This window comes from Scatophagus argus, chromosome 6 (assembly GCF_020382885.2).
Source record: "Scatophagus argus isolate fScaArg1 chromosome 6, fScaArg1.pri, whole genome shotgun sequence".
Taxonomy (NCBI): domain Eukaryota; kingdom Metazoa; phylum Chordata; class Actinopteri; family Scatophagidae; genus Scatophagus; species Scatophagus argus.
Genome location: NC_058498.1, coordinates 18,156,476 through 18,167,861, shown reverse-complemented (window position 1 = coordinate 18,167,861; position 11,386 = coordinate 18,156,476). Strand labels below are relative to the sequence as shown.

Sequence of the window (11,386 nt, the reverse complement as noted above, 5' to 3'; positions counted from 1 at the left end):
GTTGAGAAGACTTTGTAAATCTGGATTCAGTCCTTGTGTAATAAATATGATACAGCACAGCAAATAACCTGATCCTGGAAAACTGAACCAACCAATTAACACACACTATGGGTTTTAGCCGTAAAAAGTGGGCTGGTAACTTCCAAATTATCAAAGAAATACGGGCAACATGACCTCACCGCCCTCAGTGAAAGCTAAAACCGAGACTATCACACAATATTGTTTGTCCCTTACAAGAAAACTAAAGTAATCGCAATAGACAGCTAGATAGTTTGTACTGCATCAACACACAGTATTTCTGGTCTTTCTGCGGAGTCATAAGATTTTGTCCTGTAATTGCTCAATCGGTGAAAAGTTAATAGAAGAGTAGCAGCTGCACATGCGCACGGATTTCAGCGGCTCCCACGTGGGTGTATGCGTCCATCCATCCTGTCCTGACAGCCTGCAGACCGCTCCAACCAAACCGCCATCTGTCCATCCACAACGAGCAGAGGTTTCTCCGGCACCCCAGGGGTTGAGAGGCAACTCAACTTTTCATCCTATACAGAGACTGAAGCGGCTATAGGTAAGTCATGCTAACGTTACTAACTAGCTTTCTGCTAACTCTGCTACCTTTTAGCCATTTAGCTCCCACACAAGGAACTAGAAGGAACAAAACATGCTAAGCAGTCCCAACTTTTTGTTAACAACTGGGAAACTCCAGGCATTGTTTCACAGAAAGAAACACACGTTAACAAGTTTTATCCTCTGTATTCTCTATGTTGTGTCTGTAGACGGGATGTTTGATGCAATCACTCACGTCAGTGTGTGTGTGTGTGTGTGTGTGTGTCTGGATGCGGTCAGGACTATAACAGAAAGCTCCTGACCGTGCAATGTGTGACCTGCAACATGCACACAATCAATGATCTGATTGTCAGAAGGCTGAGTGTGTGTGTGTGTGTTCAGTTTCGATGGGTTTATCTTACTAATGAATGAGCCACAACATCAGGACTGAATATGTGAGCCTTGTGTTTTCTAACAGGCTGCTGTGAAACTGTTACATGAAAACAAAAATGTTAACAGTTTTCTTGAGGAAATTATTGTGCTGCAGGCCAGCAGCACTGATCACCCTTTGGATTTCTGTATTGATATATAAGTATTTTTCATCTTTTGAATCAAAAGTATACAAACTGGGGTTAGCTTGATTTACCATGAGACGACTGCAACATGGAAACATCGTCTGTACATGTTTCAGTGAAATGATTTAATGGTGTGAACACACTGGGGTGTCGTCATTTGTGTTTGGCTGCAGGTTTTTGCACAGCGTCACAGGTGACCTGCTGCCTGATTTGTATCGATCTGACCTGATCTGGATACAAAGGTCAGCATCAGTGAGCAGATCAGTGAGGTCATTATACCGACCTCTGACTTAGTGATCCATTACTTTAGAATATGCGCTTCAGACAGAATAAATCAGTACCATTGACAGATAACAGCTAAATTCATCATCTTTGACGTTTTGTGATTGACTTTATTAATGAAAGCCTGTCAGTCTGTACACTAGATTGATTTCTCTGTCTCTCCAGCACTCATGGCTGTAGTGAGGTTCTACAGTAATGAAGTCGTGAATGGACGAGCCTTCCAGAGGGCAGCCAAGCTCTACCCCCAGCTGTCAGTCGCCACTGAGCTGTGCTACAATGTGGAGCTGACAGGTGAGCGAGTAACAGTGAGTGTGTGATGATAATTGAAGATGCAGAGGTTCTGTGAAGAGTGTGAGATGTATAAATTCACTTTGTGTAGCCTCAAGGTTGTCCACACACCTTCTGTTTTTCCTTGTTTCCTCCTGCTTTCGGCTGCAGGCTGCGAGAGTCTCAGTACTGAGCAGAAGGAAGTTCTTCTCTGGTTGTTCCGTCCTCCCCTGCAGGCAGAGCCGCTGTCTGAGAAACCAAACCTCACAGAGGGCAGCGGGGAGAAACTGGTGGAAATTGGACCCAGGTACCACTGCGCCCACTAAGGATGATAAATGACCTGTATCACATGCTGTAGCTCTGTGTTTGTCCCACAGTGGGCTTTATGTTCTTCATTACATTTAGTACATTTTAAAACTGATAAACTGATGGGCGGGTTGCAATATATTAAGTTCCTGAAAACATCTTAGCAAAAGGTCCATGTGTTAGCTATTTGTGTAGTTTTCCAAAGACTTTTCATTAGTGGATGGTGTTGTCATGGAGATGGCTCAGTGGTCATCACATGACCAAAGTATGGAGCTTCATTTAGGGTGGAAATCTGCATATTTCTGTACGCCTGCAGGTAACACATTAAACAGACAAAAAGACCCACTTGGTACCCCAAGAGGCTGTGTTAGCCTTATGATTTTTATAGTCATGCAGTCTTATCTGTTGTAGACCTAAAAGTAACCATTTTTAAGTGATTTCCTATTGCTACAATAAAGTAAATAAAAATGTTTTTTTTCCTGGAAGGCGAGCAGATGTTGACTGTGTTCACTGGAGGATAATATTGAAATCTTAGATGATTATTTCCTTCTGTCAGACAGACTGAGGACAAACATGTTTTTTTTTATTCTTATGACTTCCATTAGGCAAGAAATAACCATATGGTCACATTTTACTTCATTAATGATTTCAAGACACGGAATCAGTGACGTCAGGGAAACCCAACAGCCGTGAGAAAAGCATGAAAAGACAACAAAAGTAAATGTCATTGTTGTGTTGCTCTTCAGGTTGAACTTCTCCACTGCCTGGTCCACTAACACCGTGTCCATCTGCCAGAGTGTCGGCCTCAGGAATGTCACACGGATCGAGCTGTCTCGCAGGTTTCTAATCAAGGTTTGCACACACAGAAAAATCATTTTCCACAGCACTGATTCGGGATTAGTTTTCACTTCGTGTTCGTGCAGCTGATGACATCTGTCTCGCCTTCTCCTCCAGCCAAAGAATGGAGAGAGTGTGAAGGAGCTGAATGAAGATGTGAAGAAGCTGATTGAATGTCTGTATGACAATATGACAGAATGCATCTATCAACATCCCATCACCTCTTTCGCTGTGGAAATCAAACCGCAGCCAGTGTTTGAGGTGGACATCCTGGGGAAGGGTCGTGCAGCCCTGGAGACGGCAAACAATGATCTGGGTGAGGCTCTCTCAGCACTACTCAGCTTCAGCCTCTCCATTTTGTACTCCTGTTACTCAGCCTCTCACCGTCCCTAATGTTCTGTAACCTCCCTCTCTTTTCTTTTTCTTTATGCCTCTCGTCAGTCTTGCAGCTCTCTGTGAGTACACTGTGTCTGCTGATGGAAGTAATAATGTCACATGGCATTATTACTTAGCTGGTTAAAGTCACAGGACAGCAGTGATGCTGTTGATTATCTCACACGTGCATGCTTGTGTTCAGCTTGTGAATAATGTCACGTGAAAGCAGATGAAACCCAAAAAGAGAGAAGCTCTCCATCAGTGTAATGAAAAGTTAGAGACTGAATTAGATGATCTGACTGGTATCTGGTTTTAAGTCCAGATTATATGACTTTTTTTCCTCACAACACAAGTGCTAAGCTGTTGACTTTCAGGGTCAACTGTACAACAATGAAGTGAGAAATTTAAGAGTTAATATGTAGCATTTTCCCATTAAAGTGATGGATTTTCATCAGCATTTAACAGTAAAGACAACAACTCCCATAGTCCCACGCTACTTATGTCTTTTGCCTTAAATCAGATAAATATTGATCAAGTGTTTTGTTTATGTTGTTAATGGTGAAAAATGGCCATTTCCTTTTCCTAAAGCTCAGAGCAATGTCTTCAAATTGCTTGTTTCGTCAGTCACAAAGATGTTAAGTTTTTCTGCAACAACAAGAAAATGAAAAGCTGCAAATCCTCTCATCACTACCAGATTTGGGATTTATTTTCTGTCAGTCTGCTGATTGATTAATAGACTAATCATCTCAGCTCTGACCCTTATGGACCAAAACTACAATGCAGTTCACGTTCATGTATTGATAGTCACTGCCCACTGCCAAAGAACGTGGTGTGTGTGCTTATGTTCATGCTCTGCTTATTAATTTCTGTTCAGCTTCATTAATATTCACAGGCTGCATGAATAGATGAGAATAATTTCAGTACTTACTTTGTAGGCTCTCCCATGCTCAAGCGGTGAATAGAGGCAATTATTGAAAAAGGGCCTGTCTGAAATTTCTTGACACTATGGCTGCTTATTTCTCTCTAAGGACTGATTTCACTTTCACTGTTTTGCTTTTCCAGTTGAAATGAACGTGGTGTTCAGTAAAAGGCACACAGATTCTTATCTTCTCATCTTAAAGCTGCATGTGCTCCAGATAATAGACTTTTATCATAACTCTGTCTCTGTAAAGTTGAAATGATGACATTTAATTGGACATAAATGTATAAATAGTTTTTTTTGGGTTTCTGTTTGTCTTGAAGCATACAGAGGATACTGTGTGTGTGTGTGTGTGTTGACTGTTTCATTTTGCATCCTGTCCAGACTATTGAAAACTACACTGGGTTGATTTCTGCAGTGCTGTTTGAACATGCACGTATCTGTCCATCTTTGGCATTCTTTGCTTTTAGTTAGCAAGATCCCATAATGTGTGTTGTTCTTAACACAGGTCTGGCCTTTGACTCCTGGGATCTGGACTACTACACATCAATGTTCCAGAGAATTAAAAGGAACCCCACAAGTGTGGAGTGTTTCGACCTGGCCCAGTCCAACAGGTGGGGTTCGTCTGCAGTGAGCAGATTAGCAGTACGGCTTTGTGTCTGCAGGTTTTTTTTCCTGTTCCTTTGTGTTCACTAATGTTTTCTTTGTACCCCGGTGTCACAGCGAGCACAGTCGTCACTGGTTCTTCCGGGGGCGGATGGAAATCGACGGGCAGAAGCAAGAAGAGACTCTCTTCAGTCTTATAATGAACACCCAGCAGCACAGCAACCAGAACAATGTCATCAAGTTCTGCGACAACAGCAGGTAGGAGTGGAAACAGCATCGTGTGTGCTTTGTTTTTTTGTTTTTATTTGCACCGACTCAATACGTAATGTGTGTGTGTGTGTGTGTGTCCAGTGGAATCAGAGGGATAGAGCTTGAGTGTGTTTACCCCAAAGATCCATCTCAAGCCAGCCCATATGAAACCCGGCTCTCCCTCAGACATGTGATCTTTACTGCAGAGACACACAACTTCCCAACAGGTCAGGACACCCAAAAACATTGTGTTTACTTACAGCTGAAGTGTCTTTTTTCCCCCTCCTTTATGGATTTTCCAAATAACCATCATTGATCCCATCCGACCTCCAGGTGTAGCTCCGTTCAGCGGTGCCACCACAGGGACAGGAGGTCGCATCAGAGATATCCAGAGTGCTGGAAAGGGAGGCCACGTCATCGCAGGAACTGCAGGATACTGCTTCGGCAACCTGCACATACCAGGTCTGCAACACAAAAGTATGCTTCACTTTCTTCACTTGACATTATATCAGTAACATGTCTGTTCTCACTTTCTATCACTCCAGGTTACAATCTTCCCTGGGAGTCTTCAGGCGAGGGCTGGGAGTATCCGTCCAGCTTCGCCCCTCCTCTGCAGGTGGCAGTTGAGGCCAGTGATGGAGCCTCAGACTACGGCAACAAGTTTGGAGAACCTGTCCTGTCAGGTAGGGAGCCCTGCTGAGGCACATCTAGATTTAAACAACCAGCTCATTCTTTACTGGTTCATCATTTCTCAGTTGATTAAAAACTGTTTAAGTTGTAATTAAATTATAAATTGAGAAACTGTCACGTTAGGATCTTCTTCTCTAGTTTGACCATTTATTGTAACCGATTGTAACTTTGGATGGATTCATAGATGGATTTACATTAAACTGTTTCAGAATTTTTGTAAAAAGAGTTTTTATTCCCGCCTGTAGGTTTTGCACGTTCATTCGGCATGCGGCTGGCTAACGGAGAACGCCGAGAGTGGATTAAGCCGATCATGTTCAGTGGTGGTCTGGGTTCTATTGACGATAAACATGTAAAGAAAGAAGAGGCAGATGCTGGTAATGCTTTAGCTCAGTGTGTGTGAAATGTGTTTAATCAGTACAAATGCTGCTATATTTACACATATCGATCAATGACTCACAGTGTCCCTCTACTAATCTGCTGTGCTCGTCAATCAGGAATGGAAGTGGTGAAAATTGGAGGGCCAGTGTACAGAATCGGCGTGGGAGGAGGAGCGGCTTCTTCTGTAGAGGTACATTCGCTGCAGTGGCTCGCAGCGAGCTCACCCGGTGCACAAGTTTCACAGTGTTTAAGTACATTTTTGTCTCACAGGTCCAGGGAGACAACTCCAGCGACAGGGATCTGGGCGCAGTGCAGAGGGGAGATGCAGAGATGGAGCAGAAGATGAATCGCGCTCTCAGGGCTTGTTTAGAAAGACGCAGTGGGAACCCAATCTGCAGTATACACGATCAGGGGGCGGGAGGAAATGGTACAAAGCAATTTTAGAATTTATATAAAGCTTAGTTGATGAGACAAATGTTGAACATATTAAATCATACTATCATCTTCAGGTAATGTGCTAAAAGAGCTCAGTGAGCCGGCCGGAGCTGTAATCTACTGCAGTAGATTCAAGGTAATCAAGGTGAACGCCCAAGTTCTGCTAATTCTCATTTCATATCACTTATTGTTTTTATTTTCTCTCTGTCTTCGTTCTCCAGAAAGGTGACCCTACACTGAGTGTGCTGGAGCTGTGGGGGGCTGAGTATCAGGAGAGCAATGCCCTGCTTCTCCGTCCGTCAGACAGGTGCTTCTTGGAGAGGGTGTGCCAGAGGGAGAAGTGCCCTGTTGACTTTGTGGGAAACATCACTGGAGACGGCAAGGCATGTTTCAGCCTGCATCAAGTGGCTCGGCGCGCATCCACTGGACTAATCAGTCCTCACAAACTCAAGTACCACACTAAAATAGACTCAAGAGCAGCATTATTGTGTTTATTTCAATCTTCCACAGATTGTGCTGGTGGATGACGAGGGAGGCAGCAGTGACCAAGCAGCGAGTGGGCGCTGTCCCGTCGACCTGCAGCTGCAGTGGGTTCTGGGCAAGATGCCGCAGAAGGTGTTTAAGATGGAGCGACTGGCCGCAAGCCATCCGCCTTTGGCTCTTCCTCCCGGGCTGAAAGTCAAAGATGCGCTGAACAGAGTTTTACGTTTGCCTGCTGTGGCATCCAAACGCTACCTGACCAACAAGGTGTGTGATACTGTCTGTCACTGTCTTACACTGTCTTTAGAAATGCAGACACTTTGTGACTGCCCGTGTCTTCGCTCCCTCCCCTCTCTCAGGTGGACCGGTCTGTGACTGGGTTGGTTGCCCAGCAACAATGCGTCGGCCCTCTTCACACCCCATTGGCCGACGTGGCTGTTGTTGCTTTGTCACCGTTCAGCCTGGAGGGAGCAGCTACTGCCATTGGGGAACAGCCAATTAAGGGCCTGGTCTGCCCTGCGGCGGGGGCTCGCATGGCTGTTGGAGAGGCTCTGACCAATCTGGTGTTTGCCAGAGTCACAGCTCTAAGGGTGAGTGCAGGGGTTGTGTGAGGAAAAGCACACATTTAAAGCCAAGTGCATGATGATCCTTTTCAATGAATAGACCTTCCATTTGTCCCCACTAAATTGAATAACTATGCAGACTACGTCTTCTTCGGAGTTAGTATGAACTGTTGTTTACCCTTCTCTCCTGCTCGTGTTTTTCAGGATGTGAAATGTAGTGGTAACTGGATGTGGGCTGCCAAACTGCCTGGTGAGGGAGCCTGTCTGTGGGATGCCTGCAAAGCCATGTGTGAGATCATGGATCAGCTGGGTGTGGCTATCGATGGGGGCAAGGACTCTCTGAGTATGGCTGCTAGAGTGGGGAAAGAGACAGTCAAAGCTCCAGGTACTCTCACTGTGTGTGTTTGTCTCTCTGTGTAAATATGTTTGTGTGTGCGTCTTGTTAAACTTGTCTTTCCCACGATTTCAGGTGCTCTGGTTATTTCCACATATGCTGTTTGTCCTGACATCACAGCCACTGTGACACCCGATCTGGAGGACCCAGATGGCAAAGGTAATTCACCATTAGACACACAGGAACATATACAGTCCAGTGAGATTGCTGATAATCAGTTAAGGAATGGGAATAGGACTTTTGAATAGAAAATATCCTCACTTCACCCAGACCACACACATATTTGTCTATAACACTGACACAAACACACACACATATGCTCCTCAGTAACAGCCAGCCTGCCTCTGACCCTTTGTCCTTTGTCTGCAGGCGTGTTGTTGTGGGTTCCTCTCAGTCCAGGTCATCATCGTCTTGGAGGCTCTGCCCTCGCTCAGTGCTACAGCCAGCTGGGAGACTGCTCTCCTGACCTGGACCAGCCACAACTATTGACTTCCTGCTTCAACGCCACACAGACACTTATACACGGTCAGCTTTCACCCCCCAGCAAAGAACTAAAGAAAAGAATAAAACTTTTACTGTGATTCAGTCCTTGAGCAAACTTTTCTTTAGCTTTATGTTCTTTTAATTGTCAGGCCACAGCTTTGTATTGTGATATACTGCCACCTGGTGGTTTTGCTGTGTACTTTCAGTTAATGAAGAGCTGCAGGATCTGGTAGCTCACTTGTTACATCCTGAATAGCACAGCAACCTCATTTTTGGTCAAGATAATCAAAGTATATTGTAAGTTTACTGTCTTTGAAAATTCAGATCGGCTGCTGAGTGCAGGACATGACATCAGCGATGGAGGCCTTATTTCCTGCTTGCTGGAGATGGCATTTGCTGGAAACCGTGGGATTGATGTTGAGTTGTCATCACAAGGAACTGGAGGTCAGTGAGCTGGTTTGTTTTCCTCTAAATTCACACTTGCAGGATATAAACTGTATTTGTAATCCTCAACTGTCTGCACAGTCTTGGAGCTGCTGTTCAGCGAGGAGCTGGGTTTGGTTCTGGAGGTTTCACAGCGTGACATAGAAACAGTGTGTCAGCGATACAGTGATGCAGGTGTGCAGTGCCATCATATCGGCAGAACCTGCGCCTTCGGCCCAGAGGCTTTGGTGAGCCGTCAGCCTCAACGTGTACCTTAAGCGCATCCATGTCACCTGTGATGGTCATTGTTTTGTGCTTGCTTTGTTTGTTTTTCAGGTCAGTGTTCGTGTGGATGGACAGGAAGTACTGAAAGAGACGTTGCCTAACCTCAGAGCACTATGGGAAGACACCAGTTTCCAGCTGGAGCGCCTCCAGGCCAGTGAGATCTGTGTTAAACAGGAAGAAGAAGGGCTAGCCAACAGGACGCAGCCCTACTTCAATCTGACCTTTGACCCCTCTGAAATGTCCAGCATCAGCCAGCTGAGTAAGACCAAATAGGATTGGTACCCTTTACCAAGTGTTAGTTGTATTCCAAGGCTGCAACTAATTGCTACTTTGATGATCAAGTAATCCTATTCTCTTTTATGACTACATTAGTCGTTTGCTCTTACAAATAATTACATACAGCAGTTAAAACTGGTCTAAAACTGGTCTTTTTGTCTGTATAACATAAAAAGTATTAAGTCCAGTGATGTGAAAATCATCTTTTTTGCATGATATTTTTATTTTATGTGTGTTATTGCTTCTGCTGCAGGGCAACCTCGTGTTGCTGTGGTCAGGGAGGAGGGCAGTAACGGAGACCGAGAGATGTCTGTGTCTCTGTATATGGCCGGGTTTGAAGTAAGCTATTCAGATTTTTATTAACTGGAAAAATGCTGACCAAAGACTTAGCTGATAGCTCATCTACGTGTGTGTGTGTGTGTGTGTGTGTAGGTGTGGGATGTCACCATGCAGGACCTGTGCTCTGGCTCACTAACTCTGGAGTCTTTCAAAGCAGTCGTGTTTGTTGGTGGATTCAGCTACGCAGATGTCCTGGGATCAGCTAAAGGCAAGTAAATATACATACACACAGTCGGACTGATAGAGGGTATTATTTTTGTATAACACCATCCACCCTTAATAATAGGTTGGGCTGCTACTGTTGCGTATAACCCCAAGGCCAAGGCTGAGTTCGATCGTTTCCGGCAGCGAGAAGACACACTGAGTCTGGGTGTGTGTAATGGCTGCCAGCTCCTCGCGCTGCTGGGCTGGGTGGGAGAAGGCGACGATGGGACAGGTAAGAGGGAAAGGCATACAATGTTGCCTATAATAGTAATGACAGGAAAAACAATCCTGTTGTCATGATTTGTAACGAAGGTAGTCAACACGCTTTTGCAGTAGGTGCTGAGTTTGAATCGCTTTCCAATGTTTTCTAATTTATCCCCAGGCACTGAAGTGGTGCTGAGCCATAATAAGTCTGGCAGGTTTGAGTCTCGGTTCGTCAGCGTTGGGATCCAGGGGTCCCCGTCCATCTGGCTCAGAGGCATGGAGGGCTCAGCTCTGGGGGTCTGGGTTGCACATGGAGAAGGTACACTATTGCCATGTATATCGTGTAGTATTCCTTAACTTAACTACTAAATATACCATCAAGCCCGGATAGACAGATTGGCTGTGAAGGACACGAATGCAGCATTTAATCATAACTGATAACAAAAAGGGTTACTCGGCGTGAAACTTTCCAACTTGCACAACAGCAGCTTGTTCTGCTGACTCACAAGTCGCAGGTCAGCCTGTTCTGCAATCAGCAGCTGTGTTTAACATTGATTTTTCCCACAACCTCTTTCCTTCGCAGGTCTGATGCAATTCCGTAGCTCCCGGGCCCAGGACCAGATTATTTCTGATGGGCTCGCCCCCCTCCGTTACCTTGATGACCACGGTCACCCCACTGAAGAGTACCCTCTGAACCCTAATGGCTCCCCGCAGGGCATAGCAGGGCTCTGCTCCAGGGACGGCAGACACCTGGCCATGATGCCCCACCCGGAGCGCTGCACCCTGGGCTGGCAGTGGCCCTGGGCCCCGAGAGACTTCAGACCTTCTCTCACACCTTCACCCTGGCTACGTCTGTTCAAAAACGCAGCTGTCTGGTGCAGCAGCACTCAGTAGTAACACTTGGTTTACATTTCTTATGCTGTCAGTGAGATCAAAGTATTATTGTCTTTGTTAGGTTGTTGGTCAAGTGAAACTCTGTTTACATGACTCTATTACTCTGCTTTTTATTTCTTGTGGTACCTTGATGTGGTCCGTGTCTTTGCGTTATTAATGATGCCTGCTCTAATACTTTATAACTTTGAGACTGGATTTTTGTGGACTATGTTTACATTCTATAGGTGTCATTCTGGCAATCAGTATATTTCTCAGAACAGTTTTTTACCAATAACATCTCCCAATATTGTCACTGTTGCTGAAACTATAGAAATGGAATTTGCTCAGAAATAAATTAATAAAACATGTGTGTATTGTGTCATATGTCAAAGAAATGCTC

At 44.9% G+C, this 11,386-nt stretch overlaps 1 protein-coding gene across 4 annotated transcripts; it reads left to right on the top strand.

Moving 5' to 3' along the window:
* Nucleotides 1-160: 160 nt before the first annotated feature.
* Nucleotides 161-11,354, top strand: pfas (phosphoribosylformylglycinamidine synthase). Of its 4 annotated transcripts, none has more exons than XM_046390557.1 (29): nucleotides 161-555; nucleotides 1,288-1,360; nucleotides 1,566-1,691; nucleotides 1,839-1,974; nucleotides 2,720-2,825; nucleotides 2,928-3,126; nucleotides 4,613-4,718; nucleotides 4,828-4,968; nucleotides 5,062-5,186; nucleotides 5,293-5,421; nucleotides 5,505-5,642; nucleotides 5,895-6,023; nucleotides 6,144-6,217; nucleotides 6,298-6,454; nucleotides 6,537-6,598; nucleotides 6,684-6,845; nucleotides 6,973-7,209; nucleotides 7,302-7,532; nucleotides 7,710-7,890; nucleotides 7,975-8,058; nucleotides 8,269-8,424; nucleotides 8,707-8,826; nucleotides 8,908-9,053; nucleotides 9,142-9,349; nucleotides 9,620-9,705; nucleotides 9,799-9,913; nucleotides 9,992-10,141; nucleotides 10,292-10,432; nucleotides 10,697-11,354. In XM_046390557.1, the coding sequence occupies exons 3-29, from the start codon at nucleotides 1,571-1,573 to the stop codon at nucleotides 11,005-11,007; spliced, it is 3,951 nt and encodes a 1,316-aa protein (XP_046246513.1). In that variant the 5' UTR covers nucleotides 161-555; nucleotides 1,288-1,360; nucleotides 1,566-1,570; the 3' UTR covers nucleotides 11,008-11,354. The 4 variants fall into 4 exon arrangements, with proteins under 4 accessions (XP_046246513.1, XP_046246514.1, XP_046246511.1 ...); XM_046390558.1 differs by having other exon boundaries at nucleotides 161-565; nucleotides 1,292-1,360; XM_046390555.1 differs by lacking the exon at nucleotides 1,288-1,360 and having other exon boundaries at nucleotides 161-556; nucleotides 1,563-1,691.
* The last annotated feature ends 32 nt before the right edge of the window (nucleotides 11,355-11,386 follow it).